Below are 23866 nucleotides of genomic sequence, written 5' to 3'. Positions count from 1 at the left end.
TTTCAGAAACAAACATTGGGTAGGTTTCATGTGGAAATGCAAACCAGACTTACTTGATCTAAATCTCCTTTCTCCATTGCCAGTTCCTCCATCTCTGGTGCTGGCTCATCTTCCAAGAAGGGATTGGTGGATGGGGGTGGAGAGTCAAGTTTTTTCTGTTAAGAAGACATGAGAAAGAGGTATTTTCTGAGCTTTCCCCATTGATCTGCTTTTTCAAGTCTCTCCAACAGCTATATCATGAAATCTGATCTAATGAGCAAGAACAGAGAAAACATGGACCACATTTCTCACCTTCAGGCCTTCAAACTGCTTTTGCATCTTCTTGAAACCTTGTTGCCTACCCTACCCCTCCCAATCCCAATCTGGCTAAAACTCTCTCATCCTTCAGTCTTCAAATTAGAAGTCTCTTTTTCTGGGAAGCCTTACTTATCTGTCATGTTTAAGTTAGATGTCCCTGCCACATGCTCCCATCCCAACCAGTACATCCCCTACCTGGGTACTTATTAAAATATTGCGATTGCCCATTTATTTGTCTTCTCCTACCTAGATTCCATGAAGGCAGGGATCGTGTCTGTTTTATGCCCCCATCTTCTCTCTACTGCCTGGCATGTAATAGGTGCTCCATAAATATGAATGAATCAAAATGCCAGATGGGTTTGAATTCAAAAACAAACTATAAAGCTAATCTTACATGCTCTATGTTATAGGCAAAAATCCCTTCCCAAATCAGTCTCATGACAACCACAACCAAAATCTCCTTGACAAAAATTACTTTCCAGCTCCTGAATATAATTACTCTTTCAAAATATATCACAGCGTGGGACCACGGGCTAGTGGGAAAGCTGGAGGCGGAAGATGTGGGTTTTAGCTCCAACTCTGCTGCACTGGCCAAATCATCTAGCTTCTCTGAGCCACAGCAGCCTCATCTGCTAAATGAGGATACAGTCACAGGACTACTTGAAAGATCAAATGTGATAAAGTGTGTGAAACCCTAGAAGAAGCACATGATACATATAAGGGACACCGGTGATGATAATTCCAGTGCAACAACAGAATTGAGGCAGCTCTTTGGAATTTTTACAAATTTGACCTCGAGATGTTGTTTAGGCCAGGGAGCTGGGAGTTCTAAAAGAAAAGAAACTAAGTGGACGAGCAGGATAAAAGGAATTGGCTGGTCCTGAGGATAAGGGGAAGGGGCATGGAATGGCTCTCTGAAGATAAGCCGCCAGGTAGACAGGGAGTTTCAAAATGTGCTTATGACATATATCATTAAGCATATATCAGTAGAGCAACTTGAACTAATCCCTAAACCAAGAGGGACAGCAGATGGACTGCAGCGTGAATGATCTGTCAAGTGCCAGGATATCAGCTAAAGATATTTTAAAAAACCCCAGAAAATAATAAAATTTAAATACAAAAAACAAAACTCACACCTGTGTCTGGTTTAGGCTTTGAAACAATTCTGCTTATACTCACATCAACTACTTAATTCTTGGCCAAAACACTTGGATGCTATTATATAGCTAGAAGAGCCTCAGTATATGGAGAAAGCCTTGTGATTAATGCATTACCTCAGGGTAATCATTAGCAGGATAATGATTTTTGTGATATCCTGCTGAGAAACAATATGGCCTAACAACTAAGCAAACATTTCAAATTTATACACTCCAAACTTTGGCTTCTTTGCCTGACATAGACCCCCCACCCCAAAAAAAAAAAAAGCCTATAAAGTTATTTAAGTTTATTTTTAGAATTAGGCTATTTTTAGAAAGACATGTTTCTATGAAAACAGTATCTCTAAGCTTTAGTTGTCTGTAAGGGCTGCTGGTAGTTTAGGAAGAGGGGAATTGGTGAGAAAGGGAATTTACAAAGTCTAAGCTTCAACAGCAAGATAAATTAGTTTATAATGTTGAATTCCTTAACCTACTGGCTTAACAGTGGGTTTTAGGATCATACTTCTGAGCTGAATCTCTATGATTTCAAATCTTTTGGTCCTTTAGAGATGTGGAGAGCAAGTCAGTCACTGGAAGTTGAAAGCTCTCTTCAAAATCATTCGGTGATAGAAACAAGATCTGAACTTCTGAACTAAACATTCCTCATCTACGGCTAGGTTTATCAGAGTTGATAATAACGTCTCGCAATTACACAAAGGTGGCCTTCATTTTAAAAACAACGTGTTATGAAAATCACGACAAAAAGTGGATATTGGCGGGGTAGACTGAGGGTACCCTTGGGCTCCACACTCACTGGTGGAGTGTCCGATGGATGGATGTAAGTAGTAAGAAGTAAAACATAAAAGGCAGCGTTGAAAAGGCATTTGGGGCAGTACAGGGTGAGCCACTTGTTCACAAGGTTCTTTCTTATTCCCACTGTCTGTCTCTCTTAACATCCTGATGAGATTCCTGAAGGCGTCGCGGGCACTAAGGAACTCCTTGCTCATTCATTGGAGGCACACGCATTCCAAGTGTGGACCAAGTTAATGCAAGAAAAGTGATTCATTCTTCCATCTGTCCACTAACAAATGGATGTGCTGGGCACTAAGAGTAAAGTGGTGGGCAAGACAGACCACTTTCGGCCCTCCTCAAGATCATGGTCAGGTTAGGGAGACAGAATTTAATCAAATAATCACATAAATGGGTGATGAAGGCCTTGCAGGAAAAACTGAGGTTGTTATGAAAGGATGCGACAGAAGGTCACAGAAAATATCCCCAAGGAAATGATATCTGAGCCAGGACTGAGCATATACTCTGTTCCGGGCAATCTTCTAGGCACTAGGAATACAACCCTGAATAAGATAGATTAAAAAAAGGGTGCGATGAAAGTAAAATTTAGAAACTGAGCTGGGCTGGGGAAGTGCTTCTTTACATAGAGTGATCAGAGAAAGTCTCTTTGAAGAGGTGATGGCTGAGCAGACACCTAGATGAGGAGAAGGAGCTAGTCAGGCAGAGATCTGGGGAACAGCATTCATAGCAGGGGGACCCAGTGCAAAGGCTGGAATGAGGGATAGAAAGGAGGATGGGGGCACGAGGCAGGAGAGACAGCAGGTGCCCAATGGGAAAGGTTAGATTTTCTCACTGTAGTTGGGCAGTTAGTAGGAGTATTAAACAGGGAAATGATATGATCTAATTTAGGTTTTTAAAATATCATTCCACTGCTGTGGGGAGGCTGTAATGGAAGCAAGACCAGTTTAAGAAGCTATGGGAGTAGACAAAGTTAGTGTTGTAGAGAGAGAAAAAAAGTGGCCAGATTTGGGACATATTTAGGAATGAGGTCAAGAGGATTTGTTATGAGAGTGGATGTGAGGGTGAAGGAAAGAAAGGAATCAAGGATTATTCACTTTTTGGCTTGGGCGACTGCATGGCTGGTGTCACCATTACCTGAGTAATAAACCCTGGGTCCAAGTCCAGGCTCTCTCACTTGGGTACACTGCTTAACTTGTCCAAGCCTCAGTTCTTCTATCTGCAGTATGAAGGGATATTAATGCCTGCCGCACAGAGCTGTCATGAGGATGAAATGAGATACTGTATGTAAAGCATGAGATACGTATATAAAGCAGCTTAACACAACACCTGGCACATAGGGAAAGCTCAGAAAGTGAGAGCGTTCATTAGTATTTAATAGGGGCAGGCAACTAAATAAGGAAGAACAGTAGTTGTGCCTCTCTAGTAATTCTCAGAAGGAGAAGTGGGAACACAAGGCTAAGAAGTCTCGTAAAAAGAATTCCTTTTAATCACAAGTAAGATCCTGTCCCGACCATTTTGTCTCTTTGAGCTCTCTCCAGGAAATGAAAGCAATGGGCCCATCAAATTACAGGGCAAGAGCACACTTTACTAGTCTTCTCCCATCTTCCCTCGCCTCCAGCGAAGCCCCTAAAGTACCGCAAGAACCACTACCCTCTGGGTAGATGTGACATTACAAAGCCCTGTGGGCAGATAGAGACTCCTGCTATTTAAAGCGCTATGTTACTGCTCAGATTAATTTGCTGTGATGAAAGAACAAGTCCTTGTAGAGAGCAATCAGTGGCACAACTCAGCCTTCTGTGCACGAATAAGCCCTGCTGTCGGAGCCAACCTGACCACACTTTGCATTCTCGCTTTGCAGCTGTCGTAAACCATAGAGAATTACGAGTTTGGCTTTAGATTTTGAATAACTCAAATGACATATTCCATGAGCTCTGGGGCTGCTAAATGAAACCAAAAAATTGCCAAGAAATGCACAACTTCCCAATTTTAAAAGAATCCATTCTTTTTTTTTTTTTTTTTTTTTGGTGACAGTTGATTTCAAGCTCATACAGGAAAGAAAAATTCTTCATATAGAAAGTTAATTCCTACTAATTAAACCACATGGGATTCATAACACCTCCAAAACAGTAAGTGCCACAGGTCAGCCAAGCTGTCTAATTTACTGTTAGGAAGAGACAACCTGGCTTAAGTCATTAGTATAGACATATCTGGATCTGCTTTTACAAATCCCTTTCTGAGGCCCTACCTGGACACTTCAAATTATCAAAGAAGGAACTCTGAAATTTAAGACTAATCTATTTCCTTTCCCTAGAGGAGAAAGCTCTCAGTTATGAAATGCAAGTTTCACAATTTCTGCATTTCTTATTCTATAAATACTTTAGACCAATTCCTGATCTGTCCTTAAAGAGATGGCCTGGAGGCTTCAGCTGGTAGGACTGTAGCATCATGCTCTGTGCACCTGGCTTAATATTGTTGGGACCCTGCCCCCAACCCCGCCCAGTACCACCAGGTGTGTATCTTATACTGTGACAGTTACGTATAGATTTCTTTCTCCTGCTAGGTCATAAGCATCTGTCTTATTCAAATCTTTTCCTAAGCCCTGCACAAAGAGAGCTTGAACATTTATAAATAAATGCTGATCAGATAAGAAGTACTTAATAAAATCTTCTTCAGACAAATTAGCAACATTTTCTATTTTCTATAAACAAAATTTTAAAAACCTGTGTGTGTGTGTATGTATGCGTGTGTGCTTGTGCACGAGCTCTTGTAAGACAGTCTCAAAAATATACCCCAAATTATTAAACAGTGGACATCTCTAGGCAGAGGAATTTAGAGTAGTTGAAGAGATTGTTCTTTTAAAATATTTTATTGTCTGAATTTTAACAAGCATATATCTTTCCCTTCTTCCCCCTCCATCTCCCTCTTCTCTTCCCCTCTCTCTCTCTCTCTTTTGGCAGACAAATTATTTATTGGAAGAGTAAAGATGATTTATAACTAAACTCAGACAGTATTTTCTAAAACTCTTAATATTTTAAAACTGATATAATTAACATAAAATTCACCATTTTAAAATAATTTACAATTCAGTGGTTTTTAGTATATTCATAAGGTTGTACCACCATCATCACTATCTAAATCCAGAACATTTCACACCAAAAGAAACCCCATGTCCATTAGCTGTCACTTCCCAATCCTCCCCTCTTCCCTGCCCTAGGGAACTACTTATCTACTTTCTGTCTTTACGGATTTACCTGTTCTGAACATTTCATCAAAATGGTGTCATATAACATATGGCCTTCAGTGCCTGGCTTCATTTAATTAGTATAGTGTTTTCAAGGTTCATCCATGCTGTAATAAGTGTCAGTACTTCAGTCTTTTTTATGGCTGAATAACAATCCATTGGATGGAAATACCACATTGTGTTTATCCATTTGTCCATTAATAGACATGTGGGTTGTTTCTACCTTTTTGCTACTGTAAATAGTGGTGCTATGAACATTTGTGTACAAGCATTTCTATGAACATATGAGAATTTTCAATTCTCTAGGGTATATACCTAGGAGTGGAAGCATGTATTACTCTCATCATTAAAAAAACATTTTCAGATTGCTTTGTTTTTTTTTAATCTGGCAGTGTCAGCCCTTTACATTAGGCATCAGCGCATTAACACCACGAAATGTCACCATAAAGAGTGATTATTTCTTCTGAATCTTAATAAACCATCACTAATATCGGGACTCAGCAATGGGAGAGGGTAAGCAGGTGCATTCATAAGAGACGAGAGTACAAAAAGCAGTTTAAAATAGAGGCTACCTTAAACTTGAAAATGCTCCTATCTTTGATCCTATAATTCTACTTGTGTCATAAGAAAATAATCTCAAATGTGAAAAAAGACTTGTTCACAAAAATGTTCATTGTGGCCTTATTTATAAAAGTGAAAAAATGACAAGCACCTAAGGGTCCAACTAGGAAAAGGTAGTTAGGGAAATTATGAAACATCTATATAATGATACATAGTGATTGAGAAAGCACCTAAGATAAGACATATGAAGAAAAGTAGGATATAAAATTATATTTACACAACGTATAAAAATTAACTCAATATGGATCAAAGATCTACATGTAAGAGCTAAAACTATAAAACTCTTAGAACAAAGTGTAAATAAATGTTTGTGACCTTGAACTCCCATAAGAAAACATAGGCAGTAAGCTCTTTGACATCAGTCGTTGCAATGTTTTTTGGATATGTCTCCTGAGGCAAGGGCAATAAATGCAAAAATAAACAAACCAAAAAGTTTTTGCGCAGTGAAAGAAAACATCAACAAAACAAAAAAGCAACCCACTAAATTGGAGAAGACATTTGCAAATGATAGATCCAATAGGGTTAATATCCAAAATATATAAATTCCTCGTACAACTCAACATCAAAAAAACCAAACAATCTGATTTAAAAATGAGCAGAGGATGTGAACAGACATTTTCCCAAAGAGGACATACAGATGGCCAACAGACACAGGAAAAAATACTCAACATCACTAATCACTGGGGAAATGCAAATCAAAACCACAATGAGATATCACCTCACACTTACCAAATTGGTTATTATCAAAAAGACAACAAAAACAAGTGTTGGCAAGGATGTGGAGAAAAGGGAACCTTCATGCACTATTAGAGGAATTGCAAATCGGTACAGCCACTATTGAAAACAGTACGGAGGTTCCTTAAAAAATTAAAAATAGAACTACCACATGACCCAGCAATTCCACTTCTGGGTATTTATCCAAAGAAAACAAAACACTAATTCAAAAAGATATATGCGCCCCTATGGCCATTACAGCATTATATACAACAGCCAAGATATAAAAGCAACCTAAGTACCCTTCAATAGATGAATGGATAAAGAAGATGTGGTATATATACAATGGAATATCACTCAGCCATAAAAAAGAATGAAATCTTGTCATTTGTGACAACATGGCTAGCTCTAGAGGTATTATGCTAAGTGAAATAAGTCAGACAGAGAAAGACAAATACTCTACGATCTCACTTACATGTGGAATCTAAAAAGCAAAACAAACGAATCAAAGCAGAAACAGATACACAGACATAGAGAACGAACTGATGGTTGTCAGAGGGGAAGGGAGTGGGGAGAAGGATGAAAAAGGTGAAGAGGAATAAGAGGTATCAACTTTCACTTATTAAATCAATAAGTCATGGGGATATAATATACATCCCAGGGAATACAGTCAATAATATCTTAATAACCTTGTAATCTAGTGACAGATGGTTACTAGGCTTATCGTAGTGATCACTCGAATAACTATTTTGTGTACCTGAAAACTAACAAAATACTGTATATTAATTATGCATTAATTTTTTAAAATGTTTGTGACCTTGGATGTGACTCCAACTCAAATAAAAAAAGAGAAAAATAAATTGGACCTCATCAGGAACTTTTACATATCAAAGAACACTAGCAAAAAAGTTAAAAAAAAAAAAAAAGACGACCTACAGAATGGGAGAAAATATTTGTAAGTCACATATCTGATATATGATAAAACATATGAAGGCTATATAGAATGTACTGAGAATATATAAAAAATTCCTACAACTCAATAATAAAAAGACAAATAACCCAACTTAAAAATGAGAAAAGGACTTGAACAGATATTTCTCTAAAGATACACAAATGGCCAATGAGCACATGAAAAAAATGTTCGATGTCATTAGTCATTAGGAAAATAGAAATCAAAACCACAATACTACTTTACACTCATCAAGATGGCTGTAATTAAAAAACAACAACAACAAAACACAGAAAATAACAAATATTGGTGAGACTGTAGAAAAATCAGAACTCCCCTACATTGGCAGTGGGAATGTAAAATGGCGCAGCTGCTGTGGAAAACAATTTGGCAATTCCTCAAAAAGTTAAACATAGAGTTACAATACAATCCGGCAATTCTACTCCCAGATATATTTCCAAGAGAACTGAAAACATATGTTCACACAAAAACGAATACATGAATGTTCATAGCCCAAAAGTGAAAACAACTCAAATGTCTGTTAACTGACAAATGGATAAATAAAAGGTATAGCCATATAACCGAATATTATTTAGCCATAAAAAGGACTGAAGTACTAATATGTGCTACACAATGGACGAACTTTGAAAACAGTAAAAGAATGAAGGAAGCCAGGCACAGAGGCCACAATAACATGAATCCATTTATCTGAAATGTCCAGAATAGGCAAATCCATAGACAGAAAGATATTAGTGGTTGTTCGGGGCTAGTGGAAGGAGAAAATTGGAAGTATGTGCTTGGGGGATGGGGATTATTCTTTTGGGGGGCAATGAAAATGTCCTGGAATTGGATAGTTGGAATAGTGGCACAACTTTGTGAATACAGCAAACAAAAACCAAAAACAAAAAACAAAAAAAACTCTTATGGAACTGTACACTTTTAATGATGAGTTTTATGTAAATTTTTGTCATATCAATTTAAAAAATAAGCAGAGAAAAGAATGTATTTAAAAAGTACAGTTTGAACTGTATAAAATGTACACAATGAACATACCAAAATCCTCATCTGATTGATGGGAAAACGAATGACTTTTTTCTGTTTCTCTATTCTTGCCTATAATTTCCACATTTTCTATCTTGACCATGTGGTACTTTCTTTTCAGAAACCAACGGAAGTTTATCTCCAATAAGGATGTTATTCAAATGAAGGAATATATTCCTTTAGCATCAAATAAAGCATTTATAAAATATCTTGAAACACCAAGGGGACTCACCAGGTAAGGGAAGGACCGGCCTTGCACTGCGACAGCACTGCCAAGACCCTGCCCCTCCTCCTCTTACACACTCTCCCTAATGCAGGTGTTAGATTGCTGGAAGACTGAGGTGTAGGGTAAGCCACTCTGTGTGGGCTTTCCTAAGCAGTGAGCCTTTTTCAAATGCTTTTATGCTCAAATCACATGGTCAAAAATCACACCTACAGCTTCTATATTTATAACGTAATTTAAAAAACTGGGCAAGTATAAATGTATATTAAAATCACCCCTATAAGCCAAAGGACGATTCTATTTAGAAAGGCAACTTATGCAATGGCCAAGAAAAGGAGAAATACAGCTGCATGAAAAGGAGAAAAAATTTAATTTTATTAAAAAAAAAATCTCCCAAATTCACTGAGCCAGTTATAAATCCTTAACTCAATCTAACTCTCCTTTCATAGAGGCTGAATATAATGTTTACCTTGAATTTAATCATTAAGTCACTAGTAAAGCATGTGGGTATAGTTAAATCACATCCAGACATTTCCTTTTAATTTCAAGGCATTTTAATTTAGACTATTTTGAATCCCTCCTAAAGGACCAGGAATTGAGACAAACAGCAAAAAGCAGTGGCAGCTCCCGTCTTCCAGTACAGCTCAACAGTGTCACTCAATAGTGACAACACAGAACATTTTAAACTCATTAGAGCTAGTACCATAAAAACAAAACAAGGCCTGTCCTCAAAGTTCTTTCGGTCTACAATTCTACCGGATGTCAAAGTCCCATCTGTCTAAAAAGAACAAAAGATAACACATCACACTGATCAGTTAGGAGAAACTGAGCTGTGGCAGATCTCTCCATGTGAGCTTATCAAGCCCTCAAGCTCACCCTCACTGTTTCACGGTCAATCAGTCAAGGGTGGAGGAGGGTGGGCTTGGGACGGTCTATGGTAAACTTGGCTCCTTGGCTGACTTATCTACTCTGTAACTTCCCAAGGAATTCACTAACTTTCTATGAAATTTAGCATATGTTGAAGGGTATCAAGATACATCTTGGTTCATTTTGTAGATTACAATACTCTGAAATAAAATGGTGGCTGCAAAAGATTTTCCAAAAAAACATATCCTGGGAGCAAGGCAGCGTGAGGAGGAGGTAAAGAGACGAGCAATGACAGGTCTTCAGGTGGGGTGCCCAACAGCTAGACTGGGAGCCAGGCTAGCTGGAGCCCCTGGCCTGGCGTGGGCCAGCCTCTTCCCCGCGTTGTCTTCTGGGAGCATGGTCAGCGGCCATGACTAATCCAAGGTCCCTACGATAGGTGAAAGTGTGGCTCACTTTGCCCACAGCAAAGTGATAGCAGGATCAAGTTCAAAGTGAACATCACCTACAGCGAGAAACACGACTTTCACATACCCACAGCAGGCTACAGTGAACTGATTCTCCAAGACCTGGCTGGCCTTGTGTAAAAAGCTTATAGGAGTTCTGCTGCCTTTCTAGAAACTAATCTTTTAGGGAAAATCCTTGAAGGCTCAGTCACTGACTGGAGCAGTCATTGTCAGGACCTGGAATGCAGAATGGTTGCTGGGTCATGATCACTGGGACAAAGAATGGTCTAAGGGGAAGAGTTTGACTTAAAGAAGTTGAATGATTTGGAGAAGGCTGTGGAGAAACCAACTGGAGGGGTGAATAAAGAGTTCATGGTCCAGCAGGATTTTCTGGCCAAGGATGTGTAACCTGAAACTCTCTGCAAACTTCGTAGGAGAGGAAGCAGCAACTGTACGATTCGAGGAGATATTGGTAAATTGATTATGCCAGAACATTTCAAAAACAGAGGACCAAAAAAGAAGAGATTGGTGAAAAAGGTTCAAGTGTTCCTAGGCGACCATGGCCAACACCACAGAGCACAGCACCTAATGGGAGATGGAAGGCTGCAATCCAGGAGCTCGACACTGGCAGAGTGAGTGCACGTGGAGGCCATGCCGCCAAGACACAAGCACCTCCAGCCCTCTCCTATATCAGACAGCAGTAGGTTTACCAGTCGGCCAGCTGCCACTCTGACACCCTTATACCTGTTTCCTACAAAAAAGCACTGTTCTTTGCAAACTTACATGCAGCTTCTGTCATTTTTTCATGGTCTCTATGTGGTTACCCTGTTCGGTAGCCTTGCCTTGTCCCTGACCACGTTACCCTGTCTCTTTCGACCCTTAAGGCATTTCCTAGCACAAGAGAGACCTGATGTGTTCTGGAACAGGCCCAAGTTTAATAGGCTATCCTGGTCATCATGTACAACAGGGCCATTTGTTCCCCTGTAATCCTCAGGAAGTAGGGTATAGCCAAAGGAGAAGAAGAACAGCTCAAAACAGGTGTTTGGCACTACTGTTATTCAAGCATCCTTCACTGGGATCTATTTCCCATACAGTTAGCTGAATTACTGGCTCACGGAGCCTGTCTTTATGTGCTACCGACTCTGCCCAGGTGGAAGCCATGGGCATTCAGGGGGGCGCTCCCACGTGGGGCCTATGCTCAATGCTTAAACTTCCCTGTCCCCAAGCAGATCTCTGTAGAGGTGAACTGAGAGATGCAGGAGTATCTGCTTGAAACCAGGCCAAAAGCATGGCTTTAGCAGGGCAAAGAGGAGGGCCAGTGTGAGGAAATCAGGATAGTGCTGAATGAAGTCAACCAAATACTTCTCAGGAGAGATACGTGCTTCTTTCAATGGCATTGCTGTTATCTATTTCCTCCTGTGACTTGCATTTTCTTTAAGATCATTTTCATTTGTTTTGCGGCCTCTTTTTTCCTTGTTAGTAAAAAGAAATCAATTTTGAACATGAATTAACAAGCAGGAGTGCATATGTGTGTATGTATTTGTTAAGTACAGAAAGGGTGCTTTGTGGTTCAGTTATATTTTAATAAAGCCACGAGTGGCACTGAGTAGGGATGGCCTTGTGGTCTTGCCTTAAGACACTAGTTAGCCCAGTGCCCTGAGGGACCAGCTCTTGATGCACCTACGCTGAGGCAAGTCTTGCGGGGCAAAGAGGGGATTCCACGAAAGTAATAGGATTTTAGAACTGGAAAACTGGGAGCTAGAGAAGGTAGCATAAATGAAGGGTAAACAACAAATGAATGGGGCTCTAGACCCAATTCTGCCCTTTCTCCCCAACTTCAATCACAGTAGCTCAGTTTTTCTGTATTTACAAATAAGCTGTGCTGCCTTGGGTAAGTTGCAAATGACTATAGCACCTACCTACCTCCTACAGTTGATGAAGCAAAGTGACTGACTTTAGCAAACACATCTACCACAGTATGGGACACACAGTGGATATTCAAAATATGCTAGCTATTCTCTGTGTGGATTTCACAGCAGAGTTTGTTAGAAGAAAGAGTTTGGAAGTCACTGATTTGGCCTATCTCCCTCATTTAAAAGAAAATTGAAAAATAACTTTGCTAAAGTATATAAATGCAAAAAATATGTTTAAAAAAGAATGTAAATGAATTCGTATAAAAAAATTTAAACAAAATACCAGAGTAGAATAAAAAAAATTCTTCTCCGCCTACTCTCACTCCAACTTCCTTCCCCAGAGACATTCACTGTTATCATTTCCAGACTTTTCTTACACACTTACATACATAAACATGCTTTTTATTTTTTACATAAATGAAATTACACCGCATGTACTGGCCTCAGCTTACATTTTGGACTTTACAATATATCTGAGAGGTTTTTTTCCCTGATAGCATATCTAGATCTATCTCTCATTCTATCACTTTTAAACTGCTATACACTGCTCTACAGGATGGATATACCATATTTTATGTAACCATTCTCCAATGATAGATCTTACAGATCTCAATTTTTTTTTTTTTTTTTTTTTTTTAAGGCTGCAGTTCATCTCTTTCTTGGTACTTCATATCCAGATGTAAAGTTGTTGCCTCACAGGGACATGCATATTTAAATTTTTGATACATAATGACAATCTGTTCTCCAAAAAAGCTGTATCAACTTATGTACTAGCACTAAAATCCTGTACTGTTAGTCTTGTAATTGTTTTTGCCAACCTGATATATGGAAATTAGTATTTTGTTCTATCTTCTCATGTTTATTAGCCCACTGTATTTCTTCAGTAAATTTTTTGCCGGATCCTATACATTTTCCTAATGGGTTGTCTTTTTTGTATTGATTTTTAAAAATTCTTTATGAATGCTGGATATTGATCATTTGTTTTATATAGCTTAAATTGGTTTTTCCTAGTTTGTTGTTTATCCTTTAATTATTATGTTTATGGTCTCTTTTCCCAAACAGAATTTTGTTCTTTTTATGTTGTCAAATCTTTCAGTACTTTTCTTTATGGCTTCTGGGTTTTATGTCTTGTTTATTCTCTCTACTATGCTGTTATTAAAAGGTAGTCTCTTCTTTCTCTTCTTTTCATTTAAGAGAGAAGGCAGTTCACTGAGTTACAGCAAAGTCAGGACTGGACCACAAGTCTCTCTTGACTGCTGGTCCAAAAATTTTCCTACCAAATCACATAGCTTCTCTGTTGTTAACAGCAGTTGTTTTTTTGTTTGTTTGTTTGTTTTTTTAAATCTAGTTTTAAAGGCAATTCAATAGGTATGACTTTCTTAACTTCGATTTCTTCCTCCCTCCCTCCTCCTTCCTGCCTGCAGGCCTGTGTATTCTTATTCTTTGCATGACTAGGGAACAGAGATGAGTCAGCCATGATTTCTGCATTCCCAAAGCTCAAAGTCTGTCTGTGTGTGTGTAATGATGTAAACAGAAAGTACTATAAAACATAAAAATGTGGTTTTCCCCATGGATAGGAAATTTGAAGAAAGCATAGTGATGTGTCAGCAGGGAGCCTGGATTTCCAAAAACAGGTTTTCAGAGAGACACTCTGGGCCTGGTCTTTGATTACATGGAGATTAAATGATTTTAACCAACAATACCATATTCTACCCTTCTGATGGAGGTGCATAGTCCTCTGATCTGCGTACCTTTGTGTTTTAACCTTTCAGTATCTCTGACATGCTGATCTATATCCTTGGCTTTGAAGTTTATAGACACACACTGACCTGGTTTGCTCACCAGAGACATTAACAATCCCTAATGTAAAAACACATCCTAATTATAATACAATTCAATAGTTAATAAAGTAATAAGGTATCTGTGCCTGAATAAGTAAGGCCTCCGTGACTCACGTAATTGATAGTCTGTAAAATGGGGCCAAATCTTAGATAAAATGATGATAGGCCATTCTAAAAACATGAAGTACTGCATAAGAGACAAACAGTAAATCCATACAGAGTACCTTGTCCCACCACTATTCGTGTGAATTCAGTGAAATCCCTGGATTGGGAGAGTAAGAGCTTGAGCCAATGGATGGAATCACCATGCTGTGAATGACTGAAGTGAAGCTCAACTACTCAACCCATGAACTTCATGTCCCACATTCTCTCAGGAAGGTCTCACCAGGGTTCCATCTGTCAGGGTGCAGCCGGAGAAACGTTTTGCAAGAAACCCCTCAAAGTTAGTTGTTCTCTGAATAGCAAAAAGAAGCAACTTCACTTCAATTTCCTTAGCTCTGGTTCGCATAATCTTGGCAAGTTCTGTCCTTCAGAATAAAGAGATAAGAATACTGTCAAACAAATGGATCATTCGAGATAAGACAAAGTAAATGGTTTTAGCTTATATTAAAAAAAATGTGGTTATTTCAAATCCTGAGTTCTGTTACCAACTAAGTTTAATGCCTGGGGAATAGAAATACATATTCTAAATAAGAATTTTAAGGAGATTATCTATTGGTCAAAAAAAAAATCAAGAATTATGGACACCAATTTGTTTACATTATTACTAGTATTTTTATATATTTAAAATATATAAGTATTTTCAATATTTTTGATAATTTGTTAATATATATGAAACACTCAGTACTTTATAAAAATGTACATATTCTGTGTAATTTCACAAATCATTAATTACTGAATTATAAAGCCCTCCACCTTCTAGAGAGTTCAATAAGAATCTCCTTCATCAGAGAACAGGAACCTGGAAATACAGGTGAGACTAGAATCCCTATTTGAAAAGTGACATGTATGTGTTTAGGTGGTTCCTGCCTGTTTATGTGCCATTCGACTGTTCTGTTTCAGAATGTAAGTTGTTTGGGAGCAGTGACATGAGAGTTCTTAGTAAGAACTGAGCTATAATCATCTTCCTCCACATATAAATGACAAAATCAAACAAAGAACTTCTGGGTTTATTTGAGAATTATGTATCCGTAGGATTTTAGCTAAAATTCAAACAACGAAAGCTTAGCAGTAACACTGTCATTAGCTGACACAATGGCAGGTTTGTTGGCTTTAATATACTTCCAGTCTCCTGTGGACTACATTCTTCAGAGTTAATTTGCAACTCACTGAACTGTAGGCTAAAGAGAATTAGTTATCAATTTCTCAAGGAATTTGCTCTTTCATTGCTAATCGGGACTTAGAAAGTGACAATCACAAATGACCTTGAATCAATATTAAAAGGTGTTCTAAATCTATGGTAGCAATTGTGTTTTTTTAAAACAAAAGACACATAGAAGGTACAACACCAAGATTAACGCTAATGTAAACTATGGACTCTGGGTGATAATGTGTCAATGTAGGTTCACTGAGCGTAAGACAGGTACACTCTGGTGGGGGATGTTGATAATGGGGGAGGATATGCATGTGTGGGGAAAGAGTATACGGGAAATCTCTGTAACTTCCTCACACTTTTGCTGTGAACCTAAAATTGCTCTAAAAAATAAAGCCTATTAAAAAAACCCAACAGCCAATATTCCTTAAAACATTCCCCCACCCCGCCACAATGTAGTTAAAACATGCAACTTGACTGTGTTCTCTATGATTTTAAGAAAGATGCCAACCAAGAATTACTTTGAGGTAGCTGAGTTATGCTTAATATGGAACTTTCTTTTTTAAAAGAAGGTCTTTAAAATGCTTAGAACACTCAGATGCCAATAATTATTGACTACCTAAAGATTAGAAATATTGTATTAGGGGTGGTAAATTTTTTCAACAAATATTTCCTGATGGTCTACTATGTCAGTGAAGTAGATACTACCCCTGTCCTGATGGAACTATCTATCAAATCAGAAAAGCAAAATGATGATGGATATATACTGCAAACTGATATATGCAATACAGACATAAGGGAAAACATGGAGTGATGAATCGCTATAGGTAAACTTGGCTGAGGAGTTCTGAGTTGGTGGAGTCAAGAACGCTGGTTGTTCAAAGCAAGGACTAGGCCAAAGGAAAGTCGCAGAGCAAAGATGGGAGCAGAGAGTGGGGTGATAATTAGGTATGAGAGTGATAGCAATTACTTAGTGGTGTCAGGAAGTGATTCCAATCCACAAGACAACGCGATTTTATTAACACCCAAAGGAGCCGAGAGTTGGACTCTACCTCGTGACGTGGCAAAATTCTACTGCAATCCTCTCGGTCATGTACCACTCACGTGGAAACATTCGGCCATATTTCTCCTCATAGTCCACAAGCTGGCGTTTTATCCAGGCATAGCGTCTGTCGATTTTGTCCAGCCAGGCGACCTTAGGAAATCAGGTAACAAAATCCACCCCAGTACGTAGTAGTGTTGAGAGTTTAAGGAAACAGCAAAACCATAGAACCAAGAAAAACACCATACTCTCTATTTCTCACAGTTTTAAAGAATCTAGGTGTTTTTTTTGTTTTTTTTTTTTAATTTAAAGAATTATTTTCCTTCTTATCCAGATAGAAAGGCTATAGTTCTATTATGCTTTCTCAGGAAAATACAGGGTCAATCTTTTTCAAGAGGTTTTGTATTCCAACTCCACCGGTGAAACACTCCTGTTACAAGGCAGACTGAACCAAGCCAAGGGGACGATCAGGCTGCTATCAAACTACTTAATGCCCTGTGGCTCCTGATCAATCCTCTGCCACTCCTGGATTCATCCTGGTTCATTCAAAGCCTGCTTTTTGTCAACAGTAAACCTAAGAGGAAAACACTGAAACATGAGCTCCAATTGGCTAGATTAGGCTACTTTTTTACTAGATCCAGAGGTTCTTACCCTGGGGTCCATGACTGGGCTTCAGAGGTCTGTAAATTTCCTGAAACCGTATACAAAATTTTATGCGTAGGTGCTTTTTTGGGGGGAGAAGATCTGTATCTCCCATTAATTTCTCCAAAGGGTCAGTGACCCTAAAATGGTTAAGAACCACTGAACTGTACAGTTAGCCCCTTGGATTCACGGTTCAACAATCAACACTTTAAGACAGTAATACTAATAAAGTATATATTGGTAGGCTTGAGAGCATTCAATTTTCAATAAAATTCAAATGTAACATCTGATCTCATTTGGTCAATACTTACATCTTGGTTTTCTTGAAAAAGTACTAGATACTCTGACAGATGCTGTTTAATAAACTTTTTGATGATATCCTGTTTGATTCTGGGGTCCAAAATATTAGCAACCAGGCATGCATCTCGAAGGACATTGCTGGGTCCTCCGGGCCTCTGTTAAAACAAATAACACACACCAGTTCAAAAGCCAGAAACAACCTCTAAATCTCATGGTCTCTGACAGCTGCTACTTCTTGTTTTTCTCTCGAAGTTATTACTCCCACTCCCTTGACACTCATTCTTCTGTTGTGGATGGATATTTTAGTTACTTGTTCTCCGATGAGAGAATCATTAAGCTAGTCTGCAGTAACCAATATAAAAGCTACTCTGTGAATCAGCAATGAGATATTTTAGAAGACAGGGCCAGTAATGATCATAAGAAATTTTGCTTTCTGAATATCAAAACTGAAGTCACTTTGTGGAAGAGCCCTAAAAGTAAGTAAGAATGACCCCAGTCTCACATGTGCTACTTCTCCCTGATTCCAATCTCAGATTCCTATTTTTAAGGTGCCAAAGAGTGCGGTGGCATTTTATACCTAAAACCAGGGTCCAAACCACCAGACTTGTTTCACTGATAGTCAACCACCCAGATATGCAGCCAAAGGTAAAATATTATGATATCAGCCTAAAAAGAACAGTAGAAGGATATCGAGGAGCTGTATCGATACATTACAATGGGAAGACTTTTGATATTATTGAGAGCAATTCAGTCTCACTGAACCTTTCTTTACAGTAACTCACTGAATGAACACGGCTAGCAGAGTGGATTATAGTAAAAAGAACACTTGGAACCGACTCTTGGCATGGCTGAACAGCCACGTAGCTTTGGTGCAGTTATTGAACCTCATCTGAAAAATAACGGACTTTAACAGGTGATGAGTAAGGTTCTTCCAAATCTTTGTGTTTTGTTTTATTTTTGTCAATTCTGTCCAATTTATCCATCTCAACTGATGTTCAAGTGTTTCATAAGTGTTACCTAAGCTGCCTCAGAGCTAAACTGTTAAAATGCTGACTAGCTCCGTGCTGAGTGGCTGTTAAGTCATCTGCTGAGCACGCTGACTGCTCAACTGCTGAATGAAAGCATTTGATCTGATAGAAAAGTTGCAGAAACCCAAAACCATGTGTTCATGAGTTCAGATTTTTTCATTTAAAAAGGACTTCATAGATTACCTTGGATATACTATTTTAATATCATGAGTTCCATCTGTGAAATAGTAGCACAAGGACTTTAAGAAAAGTCAAGAGCCATTAAAAAGGAAAAGAAAAAAAACCAACTCTGGTAAAAAAGACATTGTTACCCAGTCAGATAAAAGGGAAGCAAGTTATTAAGGAAAACCATTTTAACTTCTGCCTGGTGCAATCTGGGAAAAAGATACAGCATAGGCCATGGTTGGTTTCTTCTAAATAATAAAGCTGGGCTTCATCCACATCATTCTGAAACTTCTCAAAACTGGGATGGACAGCACAGTATAGGAAAGCAGATCCTGGACTAAGACGAGTCTGGTCCTTATAATTCATGAATATCTTAGAATCCCTTTTCACAGAATTGCTTTCCAATATGTACTTCCCATAGTTACATCAAATGAATATGAATATTAAGTCCTCAAAGAAAAAGGCTTTACAAATAAAATATCTGATTACTAGAAGACAGCCACTGTACAGGCAGACATTAAAATCAGAAGCAAGTTTCCTATAGAAAGTAGTAGTCTAGGGCAGCTACCTCACCTACTTAAGTTTCTTTTATGGAGCAGAAAGAAAAAATTTTAAGATATTTCCAGTTATTGAATTATAGAGCAGATCCAGGAAACGTTCTTTGGCTCAGTAGATGAACATGTATCCACCATCTCCACCCACCAAGTGTGAGGAATGCTGCCTGCCCGTGTGTACTTCAGCTCATTTCTGAACCATTCTTTCTCTTGAAACAGCTCAAATAATAGAGGGAGAAAAAAACTTCTGAAGGTTCTTCCCTCCCCAACACATGCAAAGCATTAAGATTATGTCTGCTACAATTTGAAGGATAGAGCTAAAAGCAGTTAACCAAGCACAATGACAGCCAAGTGAGGCAAAGCTTGTTACATGAGAGGTGTAACCAATAGCTCACAAGTGAAATACTGTGGGCTTCCCAGACACAACACAAACAGCTATGCTACCAGTGAGAGCAAAAGGGATTAATTCCAAAGAACAGGATTCTGATCATTAAAAGCAAGTCTCCTAACTGTGTCACTCCGAGTTACATAAGCCTGTGGACTTTCCTCCCAGTTGCCTTTTCACCAAACTGAAACCAATAAGTTATGTAACAATCCAAAAAAACACTGCGGCTTGAAGATTTTTTTTTTAAAGCAAGGCCATGAGAAAAAAGGAATTTACTGGGCAGACAAGATATTAGGTTTGACACACATTAAATTATATCAAAACAAATCCTCACTTTTTGATGCTGAAAGAACACAGATGAAGAATTAACATTGCTTTGGGATATTTAAAATTAAGAATGGTCTCATTACCCTGAATCCTTGGCAGGCAGACTTATGGCTGCCAGCAAACACTTTTAGAATGATAAATGGAAATAATAACGGTAGTGAGCGTGAATTAGGTAAGAATGGTGATAATATCTGAAGACAGAAGGGAAAATGCAATACAATACCTTGGTACCCTGAGAAGGAAATGCTTCTTCAAAATCGGCCAGGATTTGCTGTCCTAACTCAGTCTGGGCGGCCTTCACTCTGTACGGAAAATAGAACATTTCACTGCCTGGCATATTCGCAAATATCTACAACTAATTATGCAAAGATCCACAGGGGTCAGAACTGTTGGAGCCTTTAGAGATCATCAGGAAGGGGAGAGGTGTCTCGGTAAGCAGGGTCACATAATAGTTAGTAGCAGGTTTACAACCATGACCCACGCATCCGATTTATTCTCATGATGAATTTTCTATATCCCAAAGTTCTTCCAGGACATGCCTCAACGGTCATGAGGTACTATACGTTAACTGTTACAAAACATCGTTATGGGGTAGTTATGTTGTGGGAAAATATTATATAATAATGCCCAAATCAAATATAAATTTATTTTGGATTACTACTTGAAGTAAAGAATGGGAGGAGGGCAGAGCTGTTTTTTTTCCAACCCAGAAACCAACATCAGGATCATAAGTTTTAACAAATGAACAAATAGAATGTTTCCTAAAATTGAAAGAAAAACACGATAAAATGAACTTTTAATTGACGATGAATAAAGATTTAGATTCACTCGGCAGATTGTGAATATGAAGACTGAGCTACAATGAAAACCAGTTGGAAAGAAAAGGTTAGTATTTAACACAGTGGTCTGCATGTACACTAGCTCAACAAATATTTGTCAGTTTAAATGAAAGAGGAGAAAGGAGAAGCAGCTGGACGAGAAAGGAACCGTGTCAGCACCCCCCGCAATGCTCACGTCCTCCAGCAGCCACATGTCCTGCACCACAGGCCAGCCTCACTGAGCTGGAGTGGAGCAAGGCTCTGAGGCTGCAGCTGAATTGCCCTGAGCCCGAGGCAAATATTTCATCTTTGCTAAAAGCACCATGAAACAGTGTTCTTCCTTCCTTAGTCTCCACCCTGTTACTTTGGAATTAACTTTATGAAGTTTCTAGAAATAGTGAACAGCTCAAAACCACAATTTCTTTGGCTATTAGGCAGTGCCTAGCAACCTACTGAGGTTTTTTTTTTTTTTTTAAATGAGGGGATAGGCGGGTCCTAAAACAGTGATTTTTCTGTGGCACAGTTATAATTATGCCTCATTTCAAATACTTTCCAGGGTTTTTCCATTATCTTCAAAACGTTTAAAATCACTCTGCTAGGTGGGTTTGCAGTCTTTTTAGTCAGTTTTTAAGGGGGCTAGAAATAACTGAGATAAAGCTATCACTTGAAGTAGCCCCCCAAATCAGCATCAGCGCCATCCATCTAGTGTTACCCAACAGACAATGGGAAACATTTCTGACAGGAAAGAAGAGAACAAACTTTTGTAAAATTGTACCTCAGAGGTCTTTTGTGACTCTACAGAATGAGCCAGGAAGACAGACTCCCCAGGTGCCAGCTCACAAGACAGCGCTTCCAGAGCCTCAGGCCCCTCTGTTCCTACTCTCCTCTTGGCAGCACACGAAGAACACCGTTCCCCCTAAGCCCACAGGGACAATTCCTGGAGGGGAAGTCCCATTCCCAGCCAGGGACACTCAGGGTCATATAGCAGGGCTTCTGAGCATCTCGCTGATACTTAATGGTTCCAGCTCTGCCTTTGTCACCCCACCCACCCACCATCCCTTAACTCCATCTTCTTGAAAAGACAACCAGAGGCTTGGTACGTCCAAAGTGCAGAACAGAGAGTGAAGCACCAGACCGTGATGTGCAGATCCACTTGCCATCTTTTTCAATCCATTTCAAAATCACCTCTTGAGATAGTCTAGACTTAGCTGTGCCACTAGTGAGCTACGTGTAATTATCAGTAAGTCCTTACCCTTATATAGGTTACAGCTAAGAACAGTTGTGAAATAAAAGGCTGGGGCTCCATGGAGGCCTGTACAAGATGCCTTTCAGTCAACAATCGTCTTACAGCATTAGCTAGCATCAGCATCTATCTTTACAGCTGACTGTAAATCAGATGTATAATTAACATTTGAGCAGAATAATCTGCACATAAATGTTTCCAACTGTAGTTTCTGAAGTGTCTTATCAGTGACTCGGATAAAAAAGCTACCATTTCCCTTACTGGCATTAATGATGGTAACTATAACCCAAACCACGATTCCATGCATTTTCAGGGTAAGATGTGAATAGTCATCTTTACAATCAGTTGCCTAAATAAGATCCTAGAAAAAAGTCAATCATTTAAAAGAATAAATCTTCAATTTCACTCCTTCATAGTCCAACGAAGTAAATTCCTACAAGAAAGAGATGGATCAACTGAGACTCTGTTAGCGGAGCATATATATGGGTTGAGCTACCAAGAGTTCCTAGTTATTCTTATGAAAATCAATCTACAATTGATAGAGAATAGTTTGGTAAATAAAATTCTTCCTGCCATCCAAATAAACTTAGCCTGGTTGGGTGGTGGCAACTCAGTGCTGAACACTCTTAGGAAATGAAAGATTCATTGTGCTGCTCAGAAGGTCAACCAACTTGCTTCTAGCATCCGCCATGCTACGTGAGTAAGAGTTGTTTAAAAGTGCCCTTTCCTAAACGTGTTACCAGTTTTCATAAGGGGGTGGTAGCAGAGAGACAGCAAATTATGAAAATTATTTAGACATCTGTGGATAAAGTAGTCTCGATTCTTTCATTACCTTGTAAATGACAGTCCCGAAGAAAATACTCAGAAGAGTTCACAATAAACTGACCTTCCAAATAAACACTCTGTCCTGGGAAGAATGGTTAATTAGTCAGATTAGTCTGAGATGCTGCATTTCCAAACTGAGAGGCTCTATAATCTCAACCCAGAATCTTAGAGTGACTCGGTGGGATGCTTTTGAGCTTCAAGTAAGATCCTTAAACTTTTTAAAAAATATTTTTAAAATTTTCAATTACAGTTGGCATACAATATTATATTAGTTTCTGATGTACAACATGGTGATTAGACATTTATATAACTAACAAAGTTATTTATCACCCTGATCGATCTGGTACCCAACTGACACCATACATAGTTATTATAATATTACTGACTATATTCCCTATGCTATAATTTACATCCCCATGACTACTTTGTAACTGCCGATCTGTACTTCTTAATCCATTCCCCTTTTTCACCTACTCTCCCAAACCCCCTCCCACCTGGCAATCATCAAAACGTTCTCTGTATCTATGAGTTTGTTTCTGTTTTGTTTATTTTGTTCTATAGATTCCACCTGTACGTGAAATCATATGGCATTGTCTTTCTCTGTCTTACTCGCCTCAGCACAATACCCTCCAGGTCCACTCATGTTGTTGCAAATGGCAAGATTTCGTTCTTTTTTATGGCTGAATAACATTCCATTGTATATATGTACCACCTCTTTATCCATTCATCCATTGACAGACACCCAGGTAGCCTCTCTATCTTGGCTACTGTAAATGATGCTACAGTGAACATATGGATTCACATGTCCCTTCGAAGTAGTGGTTTGTGTTTCTTCAGATAAATACTCAGAGACAACCCTTATACTTTTGAAACCCTTGCACTTTTGAAACTTATACTTTTGAAACTGAAGTTCCTTCAGAAAGAACTTGTCAAAGATACACAGCTAGTCAGGCCTTTTCATTCTCTACTTTAGTTTCTTTTATCAGTATACCATGCAATCCCAACCTGCCAAGCATCTCTCAAATAAAAGGATTAAAAATAGCTCTAAAAATATTTTTCAGTTCAAGGATTTCATGGGTTTCAAGTGAATGCAGGAATCTTCCATTCTTTCTCAGGAAATATTGACGGA

The 23866-nt window shown here is 38.7% G+C and overlaps 1 protein-coding gene across 5 annotated transcripts in view; it reads right to left on the bottom strand.

The window, feature by feature from the left end:
* The window catches only part of VPS53 (VPS53 subunit of GARP complex), a 122709-nt gene that overhangs the window by 58311 nt on the left and 40532 nt on the right, over positions 1–23866 (bottom strand). For 4 of the 5 annotated variants that reach the window (XM_039886224.1, XM_039886228.1, XM_039886226.1 and 1 more), the window contains 5 exons: positions 20075–20153; positions 17404–17547; positions 16461–16603; positions 14482–14623; positions 54–155 (listed from right to left, as the gene is read on the bottom strand). In XM_039886224.1, coding sequence (XP_039742158.1) covers positions 54–155; positions 14482–14623; positions 16461–16603; positions 17404–17547; positions 20075–20153 — 610 coding nt within the window. The remainder of the gene's footprint in view (positions 1–53; positions 156–14481; positions 14624–16460; positions 16604–17403; positions 17548–20074; positions 20154–23866) is intronic. The other variant, XM_039886225.1, reaches the window with a different exon arrangement.

The sequence above is a fragment of the Pteropus medius genome, unplaced genomic scaffold (assembly GCF_902729225.1).
Source record: "Pteropus medius unplaced genomic scaffold, Ma_sr-lr_union100, whole genome shotgun sequence".
NCBI lineage: Eukaryota > Metazoa > Chordata > Mammalia > Chiroptera > Pteropodidae > Pteropus > Pteropus medius.
This window is presented reverse-complemented; position numbering and strand designations above follow the sequence as displayed.